Source organism: Loxodonta africana, chromosome 11 (genome assembly GCF_030014295.1).
Source record: "Loxodonta africana isolate mLoxAfr1 chromosome 11, mLoxAfr1.hap2, whole genome shotgun sequence".
In the NCBI taxonomy this organism is placed as follows: domain Eukaryota; kingdom Metazoa; phylum Chordata; class Mammalia; order Proboscidea; family Elephantidae; genus Loxodonta; species Loxodonta africana.
Genome location: NC_087352.1, coordinates 86,652,835 through 86,670,968, shown reverse-complemented (window position 1 = coordinate 86,670,968; position 18,134 = coordinate 86,652,835). Strand labels below are relative to the sequence as shown.

Sequence of the window (18,134 nt, the reverse complement as noted above, 5' to 3'; positions counted from 1 at the left end):
ATAAAAATACAGAAACATCTTATTTAAACAAGCCATATCACAGCTCTCGTTGTAAAGGTTTTCATTTGATTTTTGCCTGGTTCATTATCTCTGGAAACGTTAAAATGTCACCAGATTCAAAATCAGTTTCATAGCATTTTGTCTGTTTCTTGATCTACGTAAAGCTCTTTTTCTTTAAAGATAACCTGATTTTCCTTTATTTACAAGGAAGACACCAGTGAACCCCTGGGCATTTTAATTGCTTGGCTCCGTATTCTGGGTGTGGATCTTGCTTTAGGCATGTAGGCTGTCTCGGGTGGGGAAGGGTTTTATTGCAGGAGGCAAGGCAGCTGTGTGTCCTTTGCTCTGTGGCATCAATGGGGGCAAGGCGGTGCTGACTTCCGGGTGGGTTGCCCTGCAGCTCTGCCACTTTCTGTGGCCAGCGATGCAGCTGGCCTATTGTGCCATTCTAATGTCGAAAAGAACAAATCTGTCTTGAAAGAAGTACAGCCAGAGTGCTCCTAGGAAGTGAGGGTGGTGAGACTTCATCTCACATGATTTGGACATGTCATCAAGAGGTACCAGTCCCTAGAAAAGGACATCATGCTTGGTAAAGTAGGGAGTCAGTGAAAAAGAGGAAAACCCTCAACGATATGGATTGAGACAGTTGCTGCAAGAGTGGGCTCAGATACAGCAAAGATGGTGAGGATGGCGCAGGACTGGGCAGTGTTTCATTCTGTTGTACATAGGGTCGCCGTGAGTCAGAACCAACTTGATGGCACCTAACGTCAGATTCCACAGTGCTCCTCTGGGACTTCCTTCTCAGCCTACCCAGCAGCTGTTGCCAGTGGGCCAGTAAGGATGACACTTAATTTCGTCAGCGCCTTTGTTCCTGCACAAAGCTTTGTTGTTATAGTTGCATGCCATCGAGTCAGCTCTGACTAATAGTGACTCCACGTGACAGAGTAGGACTGGCTCATAGGGTTTTCTGGGCTGTAATCTTTACGGGAGCAGACTACCAGGTCTTTTGCCCACGGAGCCACTGGGTGAGTTCGAACCGCTAACCTTTTGGTTAGCAGCTGAGCACTTATCCATTCCACCACCAGGGTTCCTCACAGCTTTAGAGCAGTGGAAACCAAAACTAGTACAAATCTAACGAATATGTGTTCACAGTGAAGGGTGAGGCTGTTTTGCTTTAAGACTAGGGCAGCTTTTATTAAGAGGTAACAGCTGACTAATTTTTTCATCTGTGAACACATATGTATTGGTACAAAAATAGTTTGTTCCTTCAGCGAGTGCAATCTGATTTGACTTCTGCTCTAGCTCCTTTAGGAGCACCTGGGATCTTCGCTTAGCCAAGTATTATCATGACACATTTGTTGAGTATGGAGATCCAGCTAATAGTGCTGTGGCCCTTGAGAAACTAAGGAAGTAACAGTGGCATGTTAGAGGTACGTTTTGTTTTAAGAGAGCCCAGTATTTGAAAGGAGCCCTGGTGGCACATTGTCTAAGAGCTTGGCTGCTAACCAAAAGGTCAGCAGTTCAAATCCACCAGCTGCTCCTTGGAAACCCTGTGGGGCAGTTCTACTCTGTCCTATAGGGTCACTGTGAGTCAGAATCTATTCAACAGCAGTGGGTTTGGTTTTGGGGTTTCGTATCTGAAAACCAGCATTTTCACAAAAAATACATAAATGAAGGTATAATTTTTAGATTTCTACATAGGTTCTTCACTTTAGGATTCTTTTAAATAGCAGGCTTCCATAGTGAATCAGTTTACAAATTACAGGTTTATACCCAACTTTTTAGGACCACCATATTTCCAGAGTAAAAGAATATGTCTGTGATGTGTAGATATAAGAACTGGGGTTGGACACTCTGCTCAGAGAGAATGGCACGATGGTTAAGGTTGTGTGGCACCTTGGCTGAGCCATGATTTTCAGTGGTTTTGCTTCTCTAGAGAACCCAGCCTAAGACAAATGGGATATAAAGGGATTTTCTAGTGGCCAAAAAAGTGCTGGTGACCCCAGGCCTTTTCTTGCTGAGTTTTGATTTGGCACCAGTGAGACTTTTGACTTTAGTCAGAAAAGGAGGCTAAGGCATAATAGGTCCCCGTAAGAGGGACTCCTCATGGTTCGGAGCCTCTGGATGGTGGAAACAGTTACACACTCAACTGCTAACCAATAGGTCGGAGGTTCAGGTCCACTCAGAGGCATCTTGGAAGAAACGCGTGGTGATCTACTTCCAAAAAATCAGCCATTGAAAATCCTGTGGAGCACAGTTCTACTTACACATGTGACGTTGCCAGGAGTCGACTTGATGCACCTGGTTACTCATGGCCCAGCCTTGCCTCTGTCTTCACAACCCTGAAGCACTGGCTTTTCCTGGACAGGTCTGTGGTCTGAACAGACCCTCAGGGTCACTGCCCTCTGGTAGCCCTTAAGCCCCCTCAGAAGGGAATCAGGCCACCACTTCCACACCTGCGGCTTGACTTGGTGAAGGTGGCTGGTACCTCAGGCATGAGGATCAGGCTTTGAAGTGTGAGGCTGAGGCCTTTGATCCTACTGAGAGTCCTCAGCCTTCCTTGTCCCTAGCTGGTATTGTAGGTACTAAAGCCTGGCTCGTCTGTGCTGACTACTTTCCTCACTTGTTCTCCATAACCAGAACTTGTGGAGACAACAGGTTTACCAGCCCCAGTGATGCTCCCCAACGTGGGAGAGCAACCGTGGGTTCCGTCTTGGCTGGTGTCTAGCTGAGATCGTTCTTATATCTTGCTTAGAGACTGTGAGTGTCAGCAACAGTAGAACCAGAATCCAGCTTCCTTCCCATGGTGATGCTCTTCCCATCTGCCTTTGTTTATAAGGAGGCAAACCTTGCTTTTTCCTTCACACTTTTAATCACAGACAAGTGTGCATATTTATGTTTACAGGTGATTGTGTAACTAGGAAAGAGTTTGAGAGTATATAACTGTCACGGATTAAATTGTGTCCCCCCAAAATATGTGTCAGCTTGGCTAGGCCATGTGTGATCGTCCACCATTTTGTCATCTGATATAATTTTCCCATGTGTTGTAAATCCTATCTCTATGATGTTAATGAGGTGGGTTTAGCGGCAGTTATGTTAATGAGGCAGAACTCAATCTATAAGATTAGATTCTGTCTTGAGTCAATCTCTTTTGAGATATAACAGAGACAAGTGAGCAGAAAGACCAGGGGGACCTCACAGCACCAAGAATCAAGAACCAGGAGTATAGCGTGTCCTTTGGACCTATGGCCCTGAGCTGAGAAACTACTCAACTGGGGAAGATTGATGACAAGGACCTTCCCCCAGAGCCGACCGAAGAGAGAGAAGGCCTTCCCCTGGAGCTGGCACTGTGGGTTTGGACTTATAGCCTCCTAGACTGTGAGAGAATAAATTCCTCTTTGTTAAAACCACCCAGTTGTGGTCTTTCTGTTATAACATCACTAGATGACTAAGACAGTAACCAGACAGTAGTGCCGTGGGCGCTGGGATTTGCAGGTCCTTTTTTCAGTTTCTGCTATGTTTCTGGGTTTGAAATTTTTACAATGAGATGTCTTACTTACTTTTATAGTCATCAAAACAACAGTAATTCCATTTGAAAAAGTGAATGTTTAAGTAGATGCAAACAGAGGAAACCCATTTTAAACAGATTATGCCTTGTATTTATGAATTGCTCACCTGTGCTTGGGAATGGACTGTTCCCTTCTCCCCTCCCCCCCCCCACTTCTGCTAGATGAGGGTGTTTTACCTCCCTCACCTCCTTGATGTGAGAGGCTCAGGAGCTTAACTCTTTCTTAAGATGATTTCTGGACTTCTATTGACTAGACTAGGGGGGAAAAAACCACTTTACTATTCAATCAGTTCCAACTCATGGTGACACCGTGTGTGTTTTTAATGGCTGTGACCTTTTGGAAGTAGATGGCCAGGCCTTTCTTCTGAGGCACCTCTGGGTGGATTCAAACCTCCAACCTTTCAGTTAGTAGCTGAGCGCTTAACCATTTGTGCTACTCAGGGTCTCCTTATATTGAGTAGAGAGGGTTCCGTAATAACTGTGTGTAGAAAAGCATGGAGTGGAGGGTCAGACGATCTCTGAGGACAGTTCAAGAATCCCCACCCCCTGATGAGGGAGTTCATTAGTTTAGTCAGTCAGCCTTGATTGAGTACCTACTGTTTGGTAAGCATGGCCTGTCCCTTGGGGTACACAGAAGAGCAAGGCATGTCCCTCCCCTTAAGCAGCTCACTGCTGAGTGTGGCTCCATTTTGTTTGGTCAGTGGGAGAAAGACACAAGTGACAAAGCAAATAAATTACAAGTTTGTGTGTGTCTTGTGACTATATTAACTCATTTTTATTTATGCATTTTTTTTTAAGTAATGCCTGTCTGCACAGATCTGTAGTAATCATGATCTCAGGCCTCCCCTTCCACCATCTATCCTTATAGGCTGTGGTAACTTCGGCCACTGAGCTGTCAGTGTGTTCTGATGTCCTGTATGCCATCCAGTGGTCTGTCTTCCTAACTGGGGAACACCAGAGCCACATTGTAAATTGCATTGCCTTTTTGTGTGTCACTGTGAGTTGGAATCAACTCCACAGCAACGAGTTTTTTTTTTTTTGGTGAGTGCGCAGATGATAGGCTTAGGTTCACCAAGGCCCCTTCCTGCTCTCAAAGCTTATGTTTTGCCCCCAGAGAAAACAGGACTAGTTCTTCACTCATCTGGTTCTGCATATATGTAACATGTATATGTCAAATACATCGGCTGCCTGTTTATACTTGAAAATCTTGTGGCTTTTCTCTGACTTCATTTTCCCAGCTAAATAGCCCCCTTTACTTTTGCTCGTTGAACCAAAGAAGATCCTCATTGAAGGATAGAGGAGACAACTTATTATTTGAGGGTTAGTTATGGTCATTATCATCCCTGCGTGACTGATGCAGGATGGTAAGGTGAGTAATTGGAATGTTAGGGCTCGATCTTCACCTATCTGGACCTGGGCAGGACCTTGGAGATGATTGATTCGTTGGTACTCAGCCTTCCTGCAGACTATAATCACCTGGGCGCTTTGACAAATCCCCTTGCCCAGCCACACCCAGACCATTCAGGCAGAATCCTGGAGGGAGGCCCAGGCCTCAGCAACTTTCAGCACTCCCTGGGGATTCCAGCGTGCAGCCAGGTTGAGAACCCCTGATCTAACCTAACTTCCTCGCTTTATGCCCAGGAAGCCAGGTGAGGAACGGGTAACCATTCATGTCTCATGCAGGCCCTAACTCCCAGGCAGAGCTTCCCCTGTAGTGCTCACTGCCATGCTGACCTCAGGCTGAGCTGTGGCCCCAGGTGACTCGGGATTGGCCTTAACCATCTTGCCTGTCTGGATCCCAGGATGATGCTGTCCCAGCTTCAGCGATCAGCAAGGACATCAGTGAGCCCCAGAGGTGGACGCTGATGAGGTGTCACTGAGCCTTTTCTGCCATTTGCCCCACTCTCGTGCCTGGGCCTGGCTTCCCACTGAGGTGCTTACTTACCAGTCTTAGAAGAAACTGGCCATCTCCCAAGAGAGCCGATGACCACAGCTCCCCCTCCCCCTCACTGTCCTGGGCTGTCAGAGTTGCTGCTGACTGGGACAGACAACAGCAGAGCTTTTAGCAAGAGGGCCTTTCTGGAGGGTCGGGCCATTGGCCCGTCCCCCACCCCCCCATCAGTTAGTTTGGATAGCTGGTCACTGTTCCTGCCCTGAAAATAGGGCCAGTGACACTTTTGTGCCTAAAAGAGACTTTAGAAATCCTGGTTCTGGGTCCTGCCTCTTCCTGTGTCTGTCACCCCATTCACGTTTTTCTTGTGTGTAATTTTTATCTCTTCTTCCCATGATCTTTCCTTAAGCTTTCTATGTAAGTAGATTTATTATAACTGTGCCACCACAATCAGGCCTGGGTCCCAGGCTCATACAGAGACTTGCACTGCAGGCGAATCATTAGCCCTTAATAAGTGGATTAATTGGCTCAAGTAGGTATATCCAGATACATAATCTCATTTTCATGGATTATGACTTCTTTGCTGGGGCGGAGTCGAGCGCTCAAGGGATATTGTTCTAAAATGAGTCTGTGGTTATTGAGCGAACTTCTTCGGCCTTAAAAGCACATGTGGCCCGTGTGGCTGGGCCCAGACTGCAGTTGTCAGATGAGATGGGGAACACGAGTGTGCATTCTGCCTGGGGACTAGACACAGACACTTCCGTCTGGTGATGTCAGCACATAATCCTTTGCTTTGAGCTTTGCCGACCTCTTACTGAATGTCTGCATGCGTAAGAAAGTGGCATGCTGTTTTGGTCCCAGGCTAAGTAGCCTTCGTCAGTTACTAAAATATGCAGAGACCTCTGCTTGTTAACTTTGTCCCTTGATAAGGAGTTTACACAGTGATAGACTTAGTGTATGAGGCAAATTGCAGGGTGAAAAATGACTAGTTAATGTTGGCCACCAGTCTTTGGCAGACTTTCTGAGGACAGAAGGCAAGGGGAGGAGATTATTACATACCTGGGAAGGATCGAACAAGGTGGCAGGGGGCAGAGAGATGCATGAACACACATAAAACGAGGTTGTGTATTATCAGAAGGAAGGATGAAAGGAAAGAAAGAAGGTGTCATATCTCGTATTCATGGTGACAATAATGGTTTCTTTATGATGATGGTAGTAGTCCTGTCTAAGCTCTGGACTCCCACCTTAAAGAATGTCCTGCTTGGTTGCATTCATGGCCTCTGTTGAATTTAAAGGAACAGGTGGGCATTTGGGTTTTGGATTTTTTTTTTTTTTTTTGCCTTAAGGAATCCTGACCTTAAGTGCCTGTGTATGTTAATCCCATCTCTTCAGCTCATGTGGAGAATACTTCTTCCTTCCTTTCCACTTTCAACCTATTTGTGTCCATGGATTCAAGGTCTGTCTCTTGTAAACAGCATATAGTTGGATCATGTTTATCCATTCTGCCACTCTCTGCCTTTTGATTGGAGCATTTAGTTCATTTACATTCACTATAACTACTGATAAGAAGTGACTTACTTCTGCCATTTTGTGATTTGTTTTTTGTGTCTTAAGTCTTGTCTTTGACTTTTGGTACTGCTTGTTTTTGTGTTTTATTAGTTTGTTGTAGTGATCCTTTTCGGTTCCCTTCTTTCCTTTTCCATGTATTTTTTATGTATTTTCTTAGCAGTTACCATGAATATTACATTTAAGAGCTTGTATTTATAATATTGTAGTGTTAGTTGGTACCATCTTAATTTCAGTAACATGCCAGAAATTCTGTATGTTTACCATCCCTCCTCCCCCTTTGTTGTCATTGTCACTAATTATATCTTTATATTTCATTTGCGCTGTAACATAATTTTATTTTTGCCTTTTATATATTTGTTATTAAAAAACGTGAAGGACAAGACACTTAGAGTTATAAAGAATGAATACCTGATTACTAGCTCTTATACTTGTCCATGTTTTTCCCTTTATTAGGGATCTTTCTTTTATGTAGAACTTTCAATCACTTTGTAGTGTCTTTTCCCTTTCATCTACAGAACTCCCATTAGTATTTTTTGTAGGGCTTGTCTAGTGGATGTGAACTCTCTCTGCTTCTGTTGGTTTGAGAGTGTTTTAATTTTACCTGCATTCTTTTCCTTTTTTTATTGTAGTTTAGATGAAGGCGTACAGAACAAACTAGCTTCTCGTTAAACATGTAGTATACATATTGTTTCGTGACATTGATTGCCAACCCCATGACGTTTTTTTTTTTTTTTTTTTTATTGTTTCGTGACGTTGATTGCCAATCCCATGACATGTCAACACTATATCTTCTTGACATTGGGCTCCCTATTACCAGCTTTCCTTTCCCCTCCTGCCTTTTTGTCCTTGTCCCTGGGCTAGTGGGCCCATTTAGTCTCATTTTGTTCTATGGGCCTGTCTAATCTTTGGCTGATGGGTGAACCTCAGGAGTGACTTCATTACTGAGATATAAAGGTATGAGGGGGCCATACTCTCAGGGTTGCTCTAGTCTCTGTCAGACCAGTAAGTCTGGACTTTTTTTTTTATATAAGTTAGAATTTTGTTCTACATTTTTCTCCAGCTCTGTCTGGGACCCTCTATTGTGATCCCTGTCAGAGCAGTCTGTGGTGGTAGCCAGGCACCATCTAGTTGTACTGGACTCAGTCTGGTGGAGGCCATGGTAAATGTGGTCCATTAGTCCTTTGGACTAATCATTCCCATATGTCTTTGGTTTTCTTTATTCTCCCTTACTTCAGATGGAATGAGACCAGTGGAGTATCTTAAATGGCCACTCAGAAGCTTTTAAGACCCCAGATGCTACTAACCAAAGTAGAATGTAGAACATTTTCTTTATAAGCTTTGTTATGCCAATTGAGCTAGATGTTCCTTGAGACCAAGAAATTTTACCCTCATTCTTGAAGGATACTTTCACTGAGTATAGTGTACTTGGTTGACAGTTTTTTTTCTTTGAATACTTTAAGTAGATCATTGTATTGCTTTCTGGCCTCTAATGTTTCTGAGGAAAAATTGGCACTGTCTTATTGGAGATCCTTTGTATGTGACCATTTGCTTCTCTCTCATTGCTTTAAGGATTCTGTCTTTATCTTTAATTTTTGAGAGACTAACTATGATATGTCTTGGTGTGTATCTCTTTGGGTTTATCCTGCTTGGTGTTCTATAAGCTTCTTGGATTTGTAGCTTCATGTCTTTCTTAAATTAGGGAAAATTTCTGTCATTATTTCTTCAAATATTCTTCCCCTTCCTTCCTCTCATCTTATTCTGGAATCCCCATGATGCATATATTAGGTCTCTTGTTGCCCCTTAATTCCTTTAAACCGTGTTCAGCCTTTTTGAGCCTCCTTTCTTGTTGCTCTTTAGCTTTGTAATTTTAACTGTTTTGCCCTCTAATTTGCTAATTCTTTCTTCTGCCTGATTAAATCTGTTGCTAAGTCCTTCTATTATGTTTTTTTATTTTATTTTTCAGTTATTGTCTCTTTCAGTTGCAATCTCTTTTTTTAGATCCTCGTTTTCTTATTACATTGTTTTTCTTATTTCTTTGAGCTGTTTATCTGTTTTTCCCTTTAGTTCTTCAATTATGTTTAATGTCGTTATACTATAGTCTTCCGTTTTTTTCATTGTTTGGCCATTCCTAGATGTACTTTTACTTCCTTTTTCATGTTCATTTGGAAGGGTCATTATTTCTCTTTTTTGTGTGTGTATCTTGTAATTTTTTTGTTGGCATTAGGATTTTCAAGGGTGTTAACTTTCTCAGTGTTCCCCAGTATTTGGTTTTTTTTTTCCCATGACTCTGCCTGCAAGAATCTCTTAAGTGGGCAGATCCTTCAGCCTTTGCTTACCATTTTCTCTCCCTCTTTGTGATAGCTCCTTTTCCCTCCCTGGTTTAATTGGGATTCAGAAATTCCAGATTTCGTTTTTCAGCTTGCAGTCTCTCCCAAATGCAGGTGATAACATGCTGTGGTCAGTCTGTCCACCAGAAGGCACTGCCACTCAGGTGAGATATCATGTACTAATCAATATGTTCACCAGGGTGCACAGTCCCCTCTTTCTAGTTATTGCTCCCTTCCCTTCTCTGTTTCCACAATCACATTTTTAGTTGGAAAACCTATGCCCAGCAAGTCTCTTACAGGGCTGGATGTTGCCCTTTGGTTTTGCCTGAGATTTCCTTCCCTTCTCTGTGGGGGCTGCTTATATCTGACCTGGCATTCAGGGGATACACAGACCAACTTTCCTCTGTTTCTGGAGGAGGAGGGACTGGTACTCCCCAGAAGGACCTCTGAGAAATCTGTCTTGTTGATGTTAGAGCCCCAGTGGTCTCTGGTGGTTGAGGGAGCAGCCTCTACTTAGGTGACCCACCTCCTAACTCCACTGTAGGGTACTGTGTTAGCAATCTAGGGCTGCTATAACAGAAACATCACTAGTGGATGGCTTTAACAAAGAGAAGTTTATTCTCTCACAGTCCGGTAGGCTCTAAGTTCGAATTCAGGGCACTTTCTCCAGGGGAAAGCTTTCTTTCTCCATCGGCTCTGGAGGAAGGTCCTTGTGACGCATCAGTCTTCCCTTGGCCAGGGTGCATCTCAGCACAGGAACCTCAGGTCCAAAGGATGCACTCTGCTTCCAGTGCTGCTTTCTTGGTGGTATGGGGTCCCTATGTCTCTCTGCTCGATTCTCTCTTTTATATCTCAAAAGAGATTGGCTTAAGACACTATATAATCTTGCAGATCTCATCAGTATAAATGCCACTAATCCATCTTATTACATCATAGTGATAGGATTTACAACACATAGGGAAATCACATCAGAAGATAGAATGGTAGTCGTACAAGGGAATCATGACCTAGCCAAGCTGGCAGATATTTTGGAGGGACGCAATTCAATCTATGACAGGTAGCTTTTGTAGGAGTTCTTATCAGTCCAGCAGCTGACGGTTACTGGTCAGGGCAGGGGTAGTCATACTCCTGGGGAGGTTTGCCTTGTTGTTATCAAATCCCATTCTATGGTACGTTCACTGTGGGTATAGCCTCCACTCAAAATACTTGTTTCCTAGCACACAGCAGCCTTAATGCCGACTCTAAGGGGGAGCAGAGAGACCCAAATTGATCCCCAGGGACATCTGTCCTGTTGGTTTCAGAGGCCTGAGCTATGAGGTGCACAGGGAGGCAGGTAGAGTGCTGACCATGGAAGCAGACTCCGCTGTGGTGACCTTCTGTAGCATTTTGCAACAGCCTGGCAACCAAAAATTACCAGGAGGTGAAGAGGTTATTACGCTCTGGTCAGATTCCCATAGAAATCTGCCTTGTTGTTATCAGAGTCCCCCTGGTAGATTTTTGGCTATGAGTGCAGCCTCCACTCCATACTGCTGCTTCCTACACACATCAGCCTCAGCCAGCAACCCTCAGTGACAACTGTAAGTGTGGGCAGCCTAACCCTAATTGACTCCCAGGGTGGTTTTCCCTGTTGGGTTCAGAGTCTAGGGCTATGGAGCATGCAGGGATCCAGGTAGAGTGCTGATATGGGAGCCAACTCCACTGCAGGGTATTTCTGTAGTAACTAATAGCCAGCTTGCAGGTGACAGTGTCTAGGTCGGGGAGGACCCGTCATGCACCAAATGGATCTCCAGGGAGGTCTGCCATATTGCTGTCTGAACCTGCCCTGTAATATGTTGGCTGTGGGTATAGCTGCCACTAAAGATGCTTGCTTTTTAGCACACAGCACCCTCAGTCAGCAGTCCTCAGCACTGACCAAAAGTGGGAGCAGACAGACCTGAACTGATTCCTGTTGATTTCAGAGGCCTGAGCTATGAGGTGTGCAGGAAGGTAGATGGAGTGTTTACTATGAGACTCCACTGCACATTTCTTCTGTAGCATTTCATGGTAGGCTTGCAGCCAAGGGTGTCTGGGTGGGGAAGGTGCCAGCATACTTCAAATGGATTCCCGGGGAGGTCTGCCTTGTTGCTGTCAGAGTCCTCCCCGGAGTATGTTGGCTGTGGGTGTAGCTTCCACTAAAGACACCTGCTTCTTAGCACACAGAAGCCTCAGTCAGCAGTCCACAGCACTGATTGAAAGGGGGAGCAGACAGACCAGAACTGACTCCCCAGGAGGTCTGTCCTGTTGGTTTCAGAGATCTGAGCTCTTTAGTGCTCAGGGGGCAGGTAGAGTGTTGACTATGAGAGTAGACTCCACTGCATGGGCCTTCTTTTGCAATTCACAGTAAGCTTACAACAGTGTCAGAGTGAGGAATGTGTTGGTACACTCCAGACAGACCCCCGGTGTGGTCTGCCTTCTTGATTTTAGGGCAGAAGTTTGGAGTCCTGTCACTTTGTACAGGCAGGGGCTGTGGTGGTTAGGGAGTCAGGCTATTTTTCTGGGGCCGCTATCCCGGTTCACAGCAGCTAGCAGCCAACATGGTTGAGGGAGTGGTAGCGATTTTCCTTTCGTATGCGCCTCATTGATTTGTTGGTTGTTGCCCATCTGCAGTTCTCTACTTCTTTCCTTTGCTCCCCAATTCAGATTCCAAGTCCCTCAAATGTGAGCACCATTTCCTTTTTGTATTTCTTGTCATATTTGTGGGGGAGGATCAGAATGATAGTTTTTTTACTCTGCCATCTTACCAGAATTCCACAATGAGCATTTGAAAAAGGATTTGAATATCAGAAGACTAAGAAAGCCTCTTTGAAAATTGTTGATGAAAACCTTGAATAGTTTGCAGAAGTGACCTTTCTGCTTGTCTTATAAAAATAAAACATGGAGCAACAGGTGTCAGGGTAAGTTGGTCGGAAAAAGTACACCGAAAACAAAAAAAAACAGACGTTTTATTATTCTGAGAATTAAAACATGATTATAATTGCATATTCTTCATCTAAATTTTGTCAAGTGTAATACAAAATAGACTTATCTTCATAATTTTAATCTTTTTTTTTTTTCAAGTTAAAGACCCAGTGAAGTTATTTCTAAATACCCCTCCCCCCACCAAATGATGTACTATGAAATGACGGTCCTTGTTTCAAGTGGATTTACCTTAAAGTTAACATCACTCCCACTTGCAGCCTGTACCAGGTATTTTCTCAGTTAACTAGAACCTGTTCTTATTTGAAGGAGCCCTGGTGGTACAACGCTTAAGCACTCTGCTGCTAACCAAAAGGTTGGCCGATTGAACTCACCCAGTGGTACCACAGGAAAATGACCTGGCAATCTGCTACCATGAAGATTACAGCCTAGAAAATTCTATAGGGCACTTCTGCTCTGTCACATGGGATCATTATGAGTCGAAAATCTACTTGATGGCACCCTACAAGAAAATTCTTATTTCAGTCTAGCAAAAGAAACGAAATTGAAGAGGTTTTGGCCCGTGAAAGAATTAATGTTTTGCCTATCATGTCTCAGTATTTATTCTTACTGATCACCAAGAGACTCTCCCAAAGGAATAATTTCTCCCTTATTTCTAGTCGCTTTTGAAATCATGCAGATTCCAAAAAGGACAATAACAACACCAAGAGGGGATATCATATAACTTTACTTTTTATTGCATCCTAGTGATTTTGAGGATGTTATTGAACATGGTTTTAAAATTTAGCATTTCTTTTATCAGTTACCTTGTTCAGATCACTATATTTAAATACCCAACAGTATTGTCTAATGCTTTAAGGAAAACTGCACACAGCGCCTGAGTTACTCTACATGTTACAAGAGACGCCTTGACTTTTTTTGTCTTTGGGGGAGATTGCACCATAAAAAGCGTCAGTAACTTCCCTAGTCACAACAAAGAGGTCCTATGCCAGGGTGGATGCTCAGTTTCGGCCTGACAATAACTGCAGGGTGGGGCCGTGGCCTCCTCTTAAAGACAGCTTCTGTCTGCTCATTTGTTTTAGTGGACTTTACTTTTTAGAACAGCTTTAGGTTTGCAGAAATGTGTGATTTTTAAACGCACTTTTAACTCCAAGTTCTTTTCCTTTCCCTACAGACGTCGCCTCATCTCCCAGAGGTCTTCCTTGGAGACACTGGAAGACATTGAAGAGAACGCACCTCTACGGAGGTAATTTTTCAGTGTTGTACTTATGTATGCGTAGACAGTTTGTAGTACAAGGTGGTAGCAAAAGTCTGATTTTTTTAAGAAAAAGCTTTTCAATGTACAGAATTAAATTTAAAAATGACAGTCTGATCCCCAGACTATGGAACATATTCCTAGTTTGAAACCCCAACTCCGAGGCCCATTAGGAATAGAAAACTATTCAATCCCAATTATTTATTGCTGTTGTTTGCCACCGTCAAGTCAGACCCCGACTCACGGCCACCCCATGCACAATGAAGCTAAACACTGCCTGGTCCTATGCCATCCCCGCCATCGGTTGTTAATTGGACCGTGGTGATCCATAGGATTTTCACGAGCTGATTATCAGAGTTAGATGGCCAGGCCCAATTTGCGTTTATTTGGCTCGTCTTCCCCTTGGTAGTTTCCTTCATGTGCTTTCTTGTTTTGAAAGTTGCTACTTAATGGAAGAAGAGCCGCTCCTTTTCTCGGCTCTTTCCCCAGAAACAACACTGTGGTTCCTTATACTAGACTTCATTTTCAGCAACAGGGACACCAGTACTTATGAGATGGCCACGGTGTCACTTCACAGGTAGCCACAGAGGAAACTTGACTAGAATAGTTGTGAGCATTCTGCTCAGTTGGGCCTGAGAATGCTCCAGTTCTCCCTCAGGACTGGAAAGTGCTGGCTGGGCATCTTTCTGGTGACAGCCATTGCAGAGCTGTCCTGTTCCTCCACCTGGCAGATGTTCCTCCTCTACCTTGGGCCTCTCCACCCTGCCCCTTGTCTGCACCACCAGCCAGCCAGGCTCTCCCCAAGTGGAGGGGAAAATGCTCACATAGTTGATCTCCTTGAATCCTCACTGTAGCCCTGGGCTAGGCAGTGTGGGGGGCTTCCTGCTGCAGAAGGGGCGGAGGAGGGCTGCTGTGGCTTTCCTGGGTATGCGGGCAGGCAGCTGGGGAGGAGGGCCCTCCAGAGGGTTTGTGCACCCAATCCACTTGCATCAGCTCTTCAGCTTTGGCTGCCAGTGGGGACTCGGGCTTGGCTCTGACTTTGAGCCTGGGAGGTGCTGATGTGGAGGGCAGCATTTGTCCAGAGATGGTGTGCTCTGCCTGGAGCCTAATCCTAGGTTGTAGGTGTCGACCTCAGGCTCTGCCTGTGGGAATGAAGAGGAGAGTGAGCACAGAGGGGCCCAGTGTCTCAATGCAGGAATCTCATCACTGACATGATTCCAAAGAGAAAGACTGTGCTGAACAGCTGCTTTCCACTGTTGAAGTCTTCTGTATTTTTGAAAACATGTGCATCCTGTAAATGGGGCAGCGGTGATTCAGTATTAGCATTCTTGTTTTACATGCAGGAGACCCAGGCTTGATCCCTGGCCAACGCACCTCTTGCGCAGCCACCACCCATCTGTCAGCGGAGGCCTGTATGTTTCTTTGATGCTGCCCAGGTTTCAGCGGAGCTGCCAGACTAATACAGGCTAGGAAGAAAGGCTTGGCAATCCACTTCCAAAAATCAGCCAATAAAAACCCTATGGATCACAATGGCCTGAGCCTCAGCTGATCATGGGGATGGTGCAGGACCGGGCAGCGTTTCATTCCATTGGTGCATGGGGTCACCATGAGTCAGGCAGACTCAACAGCGGATAACAACAGCATGCATCCCCTGGGACCATCTCAGGAGGAGTGGCATGTAGCTGCATGAAGAGCGTGGCTTGGGTACAGTGTTCTTCCATTAGTCACTGTTCAGTGTTGGGAGAAGGCTTTCTCCCTGCTCTGCCAGTCAGCTGGCAGGAGTCATACAAAAAGCTACGTTAAAGTCAAATTAGAGAGCTGGCTTGGGTCCAAAGCAACCAGTTAGGGTGGAAGAGAAACCTTCTCAGCCCAGACCGTGTGGCTTTGGTATTAGAGCAGGTAAGGTCATGTTCTGACTAATTCTCTCCCTTATCCCTGCCGCAAACAGGAAAATTAATAAATAAAACTCAAAAGCCCCTGGTGTTTCAAGAGGCTGCTCGAAGCCAGTCATATGAGCAGTGCCCTGACAGTGAGCCCAAGGAAACCAGGCAATTCAGGGTGCAGGCTAAAAAAGGTTATTCCCACCCCAGGGATTCCAGGACACGGCTGTTACACCTCAGAACGCGCGTATTATATTTTGAGACAGTTAAGGAGAGGTCCTTGTCAAGGATTTCATTTTACTTGGATCCACAATCAACATCCATGGAAGCAGCAGTCAAGAAATCAAAAGACGCATTTCATTGGGCAAATTGGCTGCAAAAGACCTCTTTAAAGTGTTGAAAAGCAAAGATGTCACCTTGAAGGCTAAGGTGTACCTAACCCCAGCCATGGTCTTTTCAGTCACCTCCTATGCATGGGAAAGCTGGACAATGACTAAGGAAGACTGAAGAATTGACACCTTTGAATTGTGGTGTTGGAGAAAAATATTGAATATACCATGGACTGCCAAAAGAATGAACAAATCTAAATCTGTCCTGGGAAAAATACAACCAGAATGCTCCTTAGAAGCAAGGATGGCAAGACTACGTCTCACATACTTTGGACATGTTGTCAGAAAGGATCAGTCCCTGGAGAAGGACATCATTCTTGGTAAAGTAGAGGGTCAGCGAAAAAGAAGACCCTCAACGAGATTGACACAGTGACTACAACAATGGGCTCAAGCATAACAGCAGTTGGGGAGATGGTGCAGGACCAGGCAGTGTTTTATTTTGTTGTACGTGAGGGCTCTGTGAATCAGAACTGACCCAATTGCACCTAACAACAGGAACAACAACAAGGAGAGGCCCAAGCAGCACCTAGAGCTGTGTTCCTGGTCAGTGCCCTGTCACCCTTGTGCCCCTCTCCATCTTAGAATCAGCCCAGACTGCCCTCTGTCCCTCTACTTCTCAACTCTGTGATAGTACAAGTGAATAGAGTAAGAAAGTCCTATCTGTCTTAACGATGCGTTCTTCTAAGTCATATTTACCCCGGTTGCTATCAAGTCGACTCTGACTCATAGCATAGCAACCCTATAGGACAGACTAGAACTGCCTGTGATAGGGTTTCCAAGGAGCACCTGGTGGATTCAAACTTATGACCTTTTGGTTAGCAGCCGCAACTCTTAACCAGTACCCCACCAGCGTTTCCAAGTCATATTTACAGGATACTGTAATTCATTTGGAAACCCTGGTGGCATAGTGGTTAAGTGCTAAAGCTGCTAACCAAAGGATCAGCAGTTCATATCCACCAGCCGCTCCTTGGAAACCCTATGGGGCACTTCTACTCTGTCCTATAGGGTCGCTACGAGTTGGAAATCGACTCGACTGCAGCGGGTTTGGGTTTTTTTTTTTTTTGTATACTTCATTTAAAGTGAATCTTCTTTAAATATGGAATTAAAAAATAAGTCAAAGAAAGGGAGTTGGGGCAGTTTTAGAAGTCTTTATCTCCCCAAATAGGTTTTTTTTTTTTTAAATCATTCGGATATTTACTTAGAAACTTACTTGTTCCTAGGAAATGCACTTAGCATGTTGTAGAGGGAAGGATATTAGTTTGGGAGTCCTTGGCCTGAGTCTTTTACCAACTAGTTATGTGGCCTTGGAATGTTCCCTTAGCCTCTCTGATGCCTCAGTTTTTCCATCTGTAGAAGAGGAGAGCCAAATTGTCTGATCTCTGGGTCCTTTCCAGCTCTGTGATTCTGCAAAATGAATGCACCAATAAGCTCTGGGAACTGTGGGGGTGGAAGGCTATCAGCCTTACTTGATTTTAAAGTTAGCACTTTGAAGGAATGGCTCCGAGGCATCTATTAAAAACCTTTTGCATAATTAAAGCATATCTCATAATCAGCGCTAACAAGAAAAAAGATAATCTTTCGCTGAGTTAGTTTTTAATTTGATTCTGTCCTAATTAAATTTTGCATCACTTAAAATGTATGTTTTTAAACACATGTTGTTATTGTTAGGTGTGGTCGAGTCGGTTCCAACTCATAGCAATCCTGTGCACAACAGAACAAAACACTGCCCGGTCCTGAGCCATCCTTACAATCATTGTTATGCTTGAGCTCATTGTTGCAGCCACTGTGTCAGTCCACCTCGTTGAGAGTCTTCCTCTTTTCCGCTGACCCTGTGCTTTGCCAAGCATGATGTCCTTCTCCAGGGACTGATCCCTCCTGACAACATGTCCAAAGCATGTAAGACACAGTCTCACTTCCCTTGCTTCTAAGGAGCATTCTGGTTGTACTTCTTCCAAGACAGAGTTGTTCGTCCTTTTGGCAGTCCATGGTATGTATTCAGTATTCTTAGCTAATACCACAATTCAAAGGCCTCAAATCTTCGGTCTTCCTTATTCATTGTCCAACTTTCACATGCATATGATGCGATTGAAAATACTATGGCTTGGGTCAGGTACACCTTTGTCTTCAGGGTGACATCTTTGCTCTTCAACACTTTGAAGAGGTCCTTTGCAGCAGATTTGCCCAATGCAACGCGTCTTTTGATTTCTTGACTGCTGCTTCCACGGGTGTTGATTGTGGATTCAAGTAAAATGAAATCCTTGACAACTTCAATCTTTTCTCTGTTTATCATGATGTTGCTT

The 18,134-nt window shown here is 44.5% G+C and overlaps 1 protein-coding gene across 1 annotated transcript in view; it reads left to right on the top strand.

The window, feature by feature from the left end:
- Nucleotides 1-18,134, top strand: part of CABLES1 (Cdk5 and Abl enzyme substrate 1) — a 145,128-nt gene that overhangs the window by 42,372 nt on the left and 84,622 nt on the right. The window contains exon 2 of the mRNA XM_064293222.1: nt 13,485-13,556. Coding sequence (XP_064149292.1) covers nt 13,485-13,556 — 72 coding nt within the window. The remainder of the gene's footprint in view (nt 1-13,484; nt 13,557-18,134) is intronic.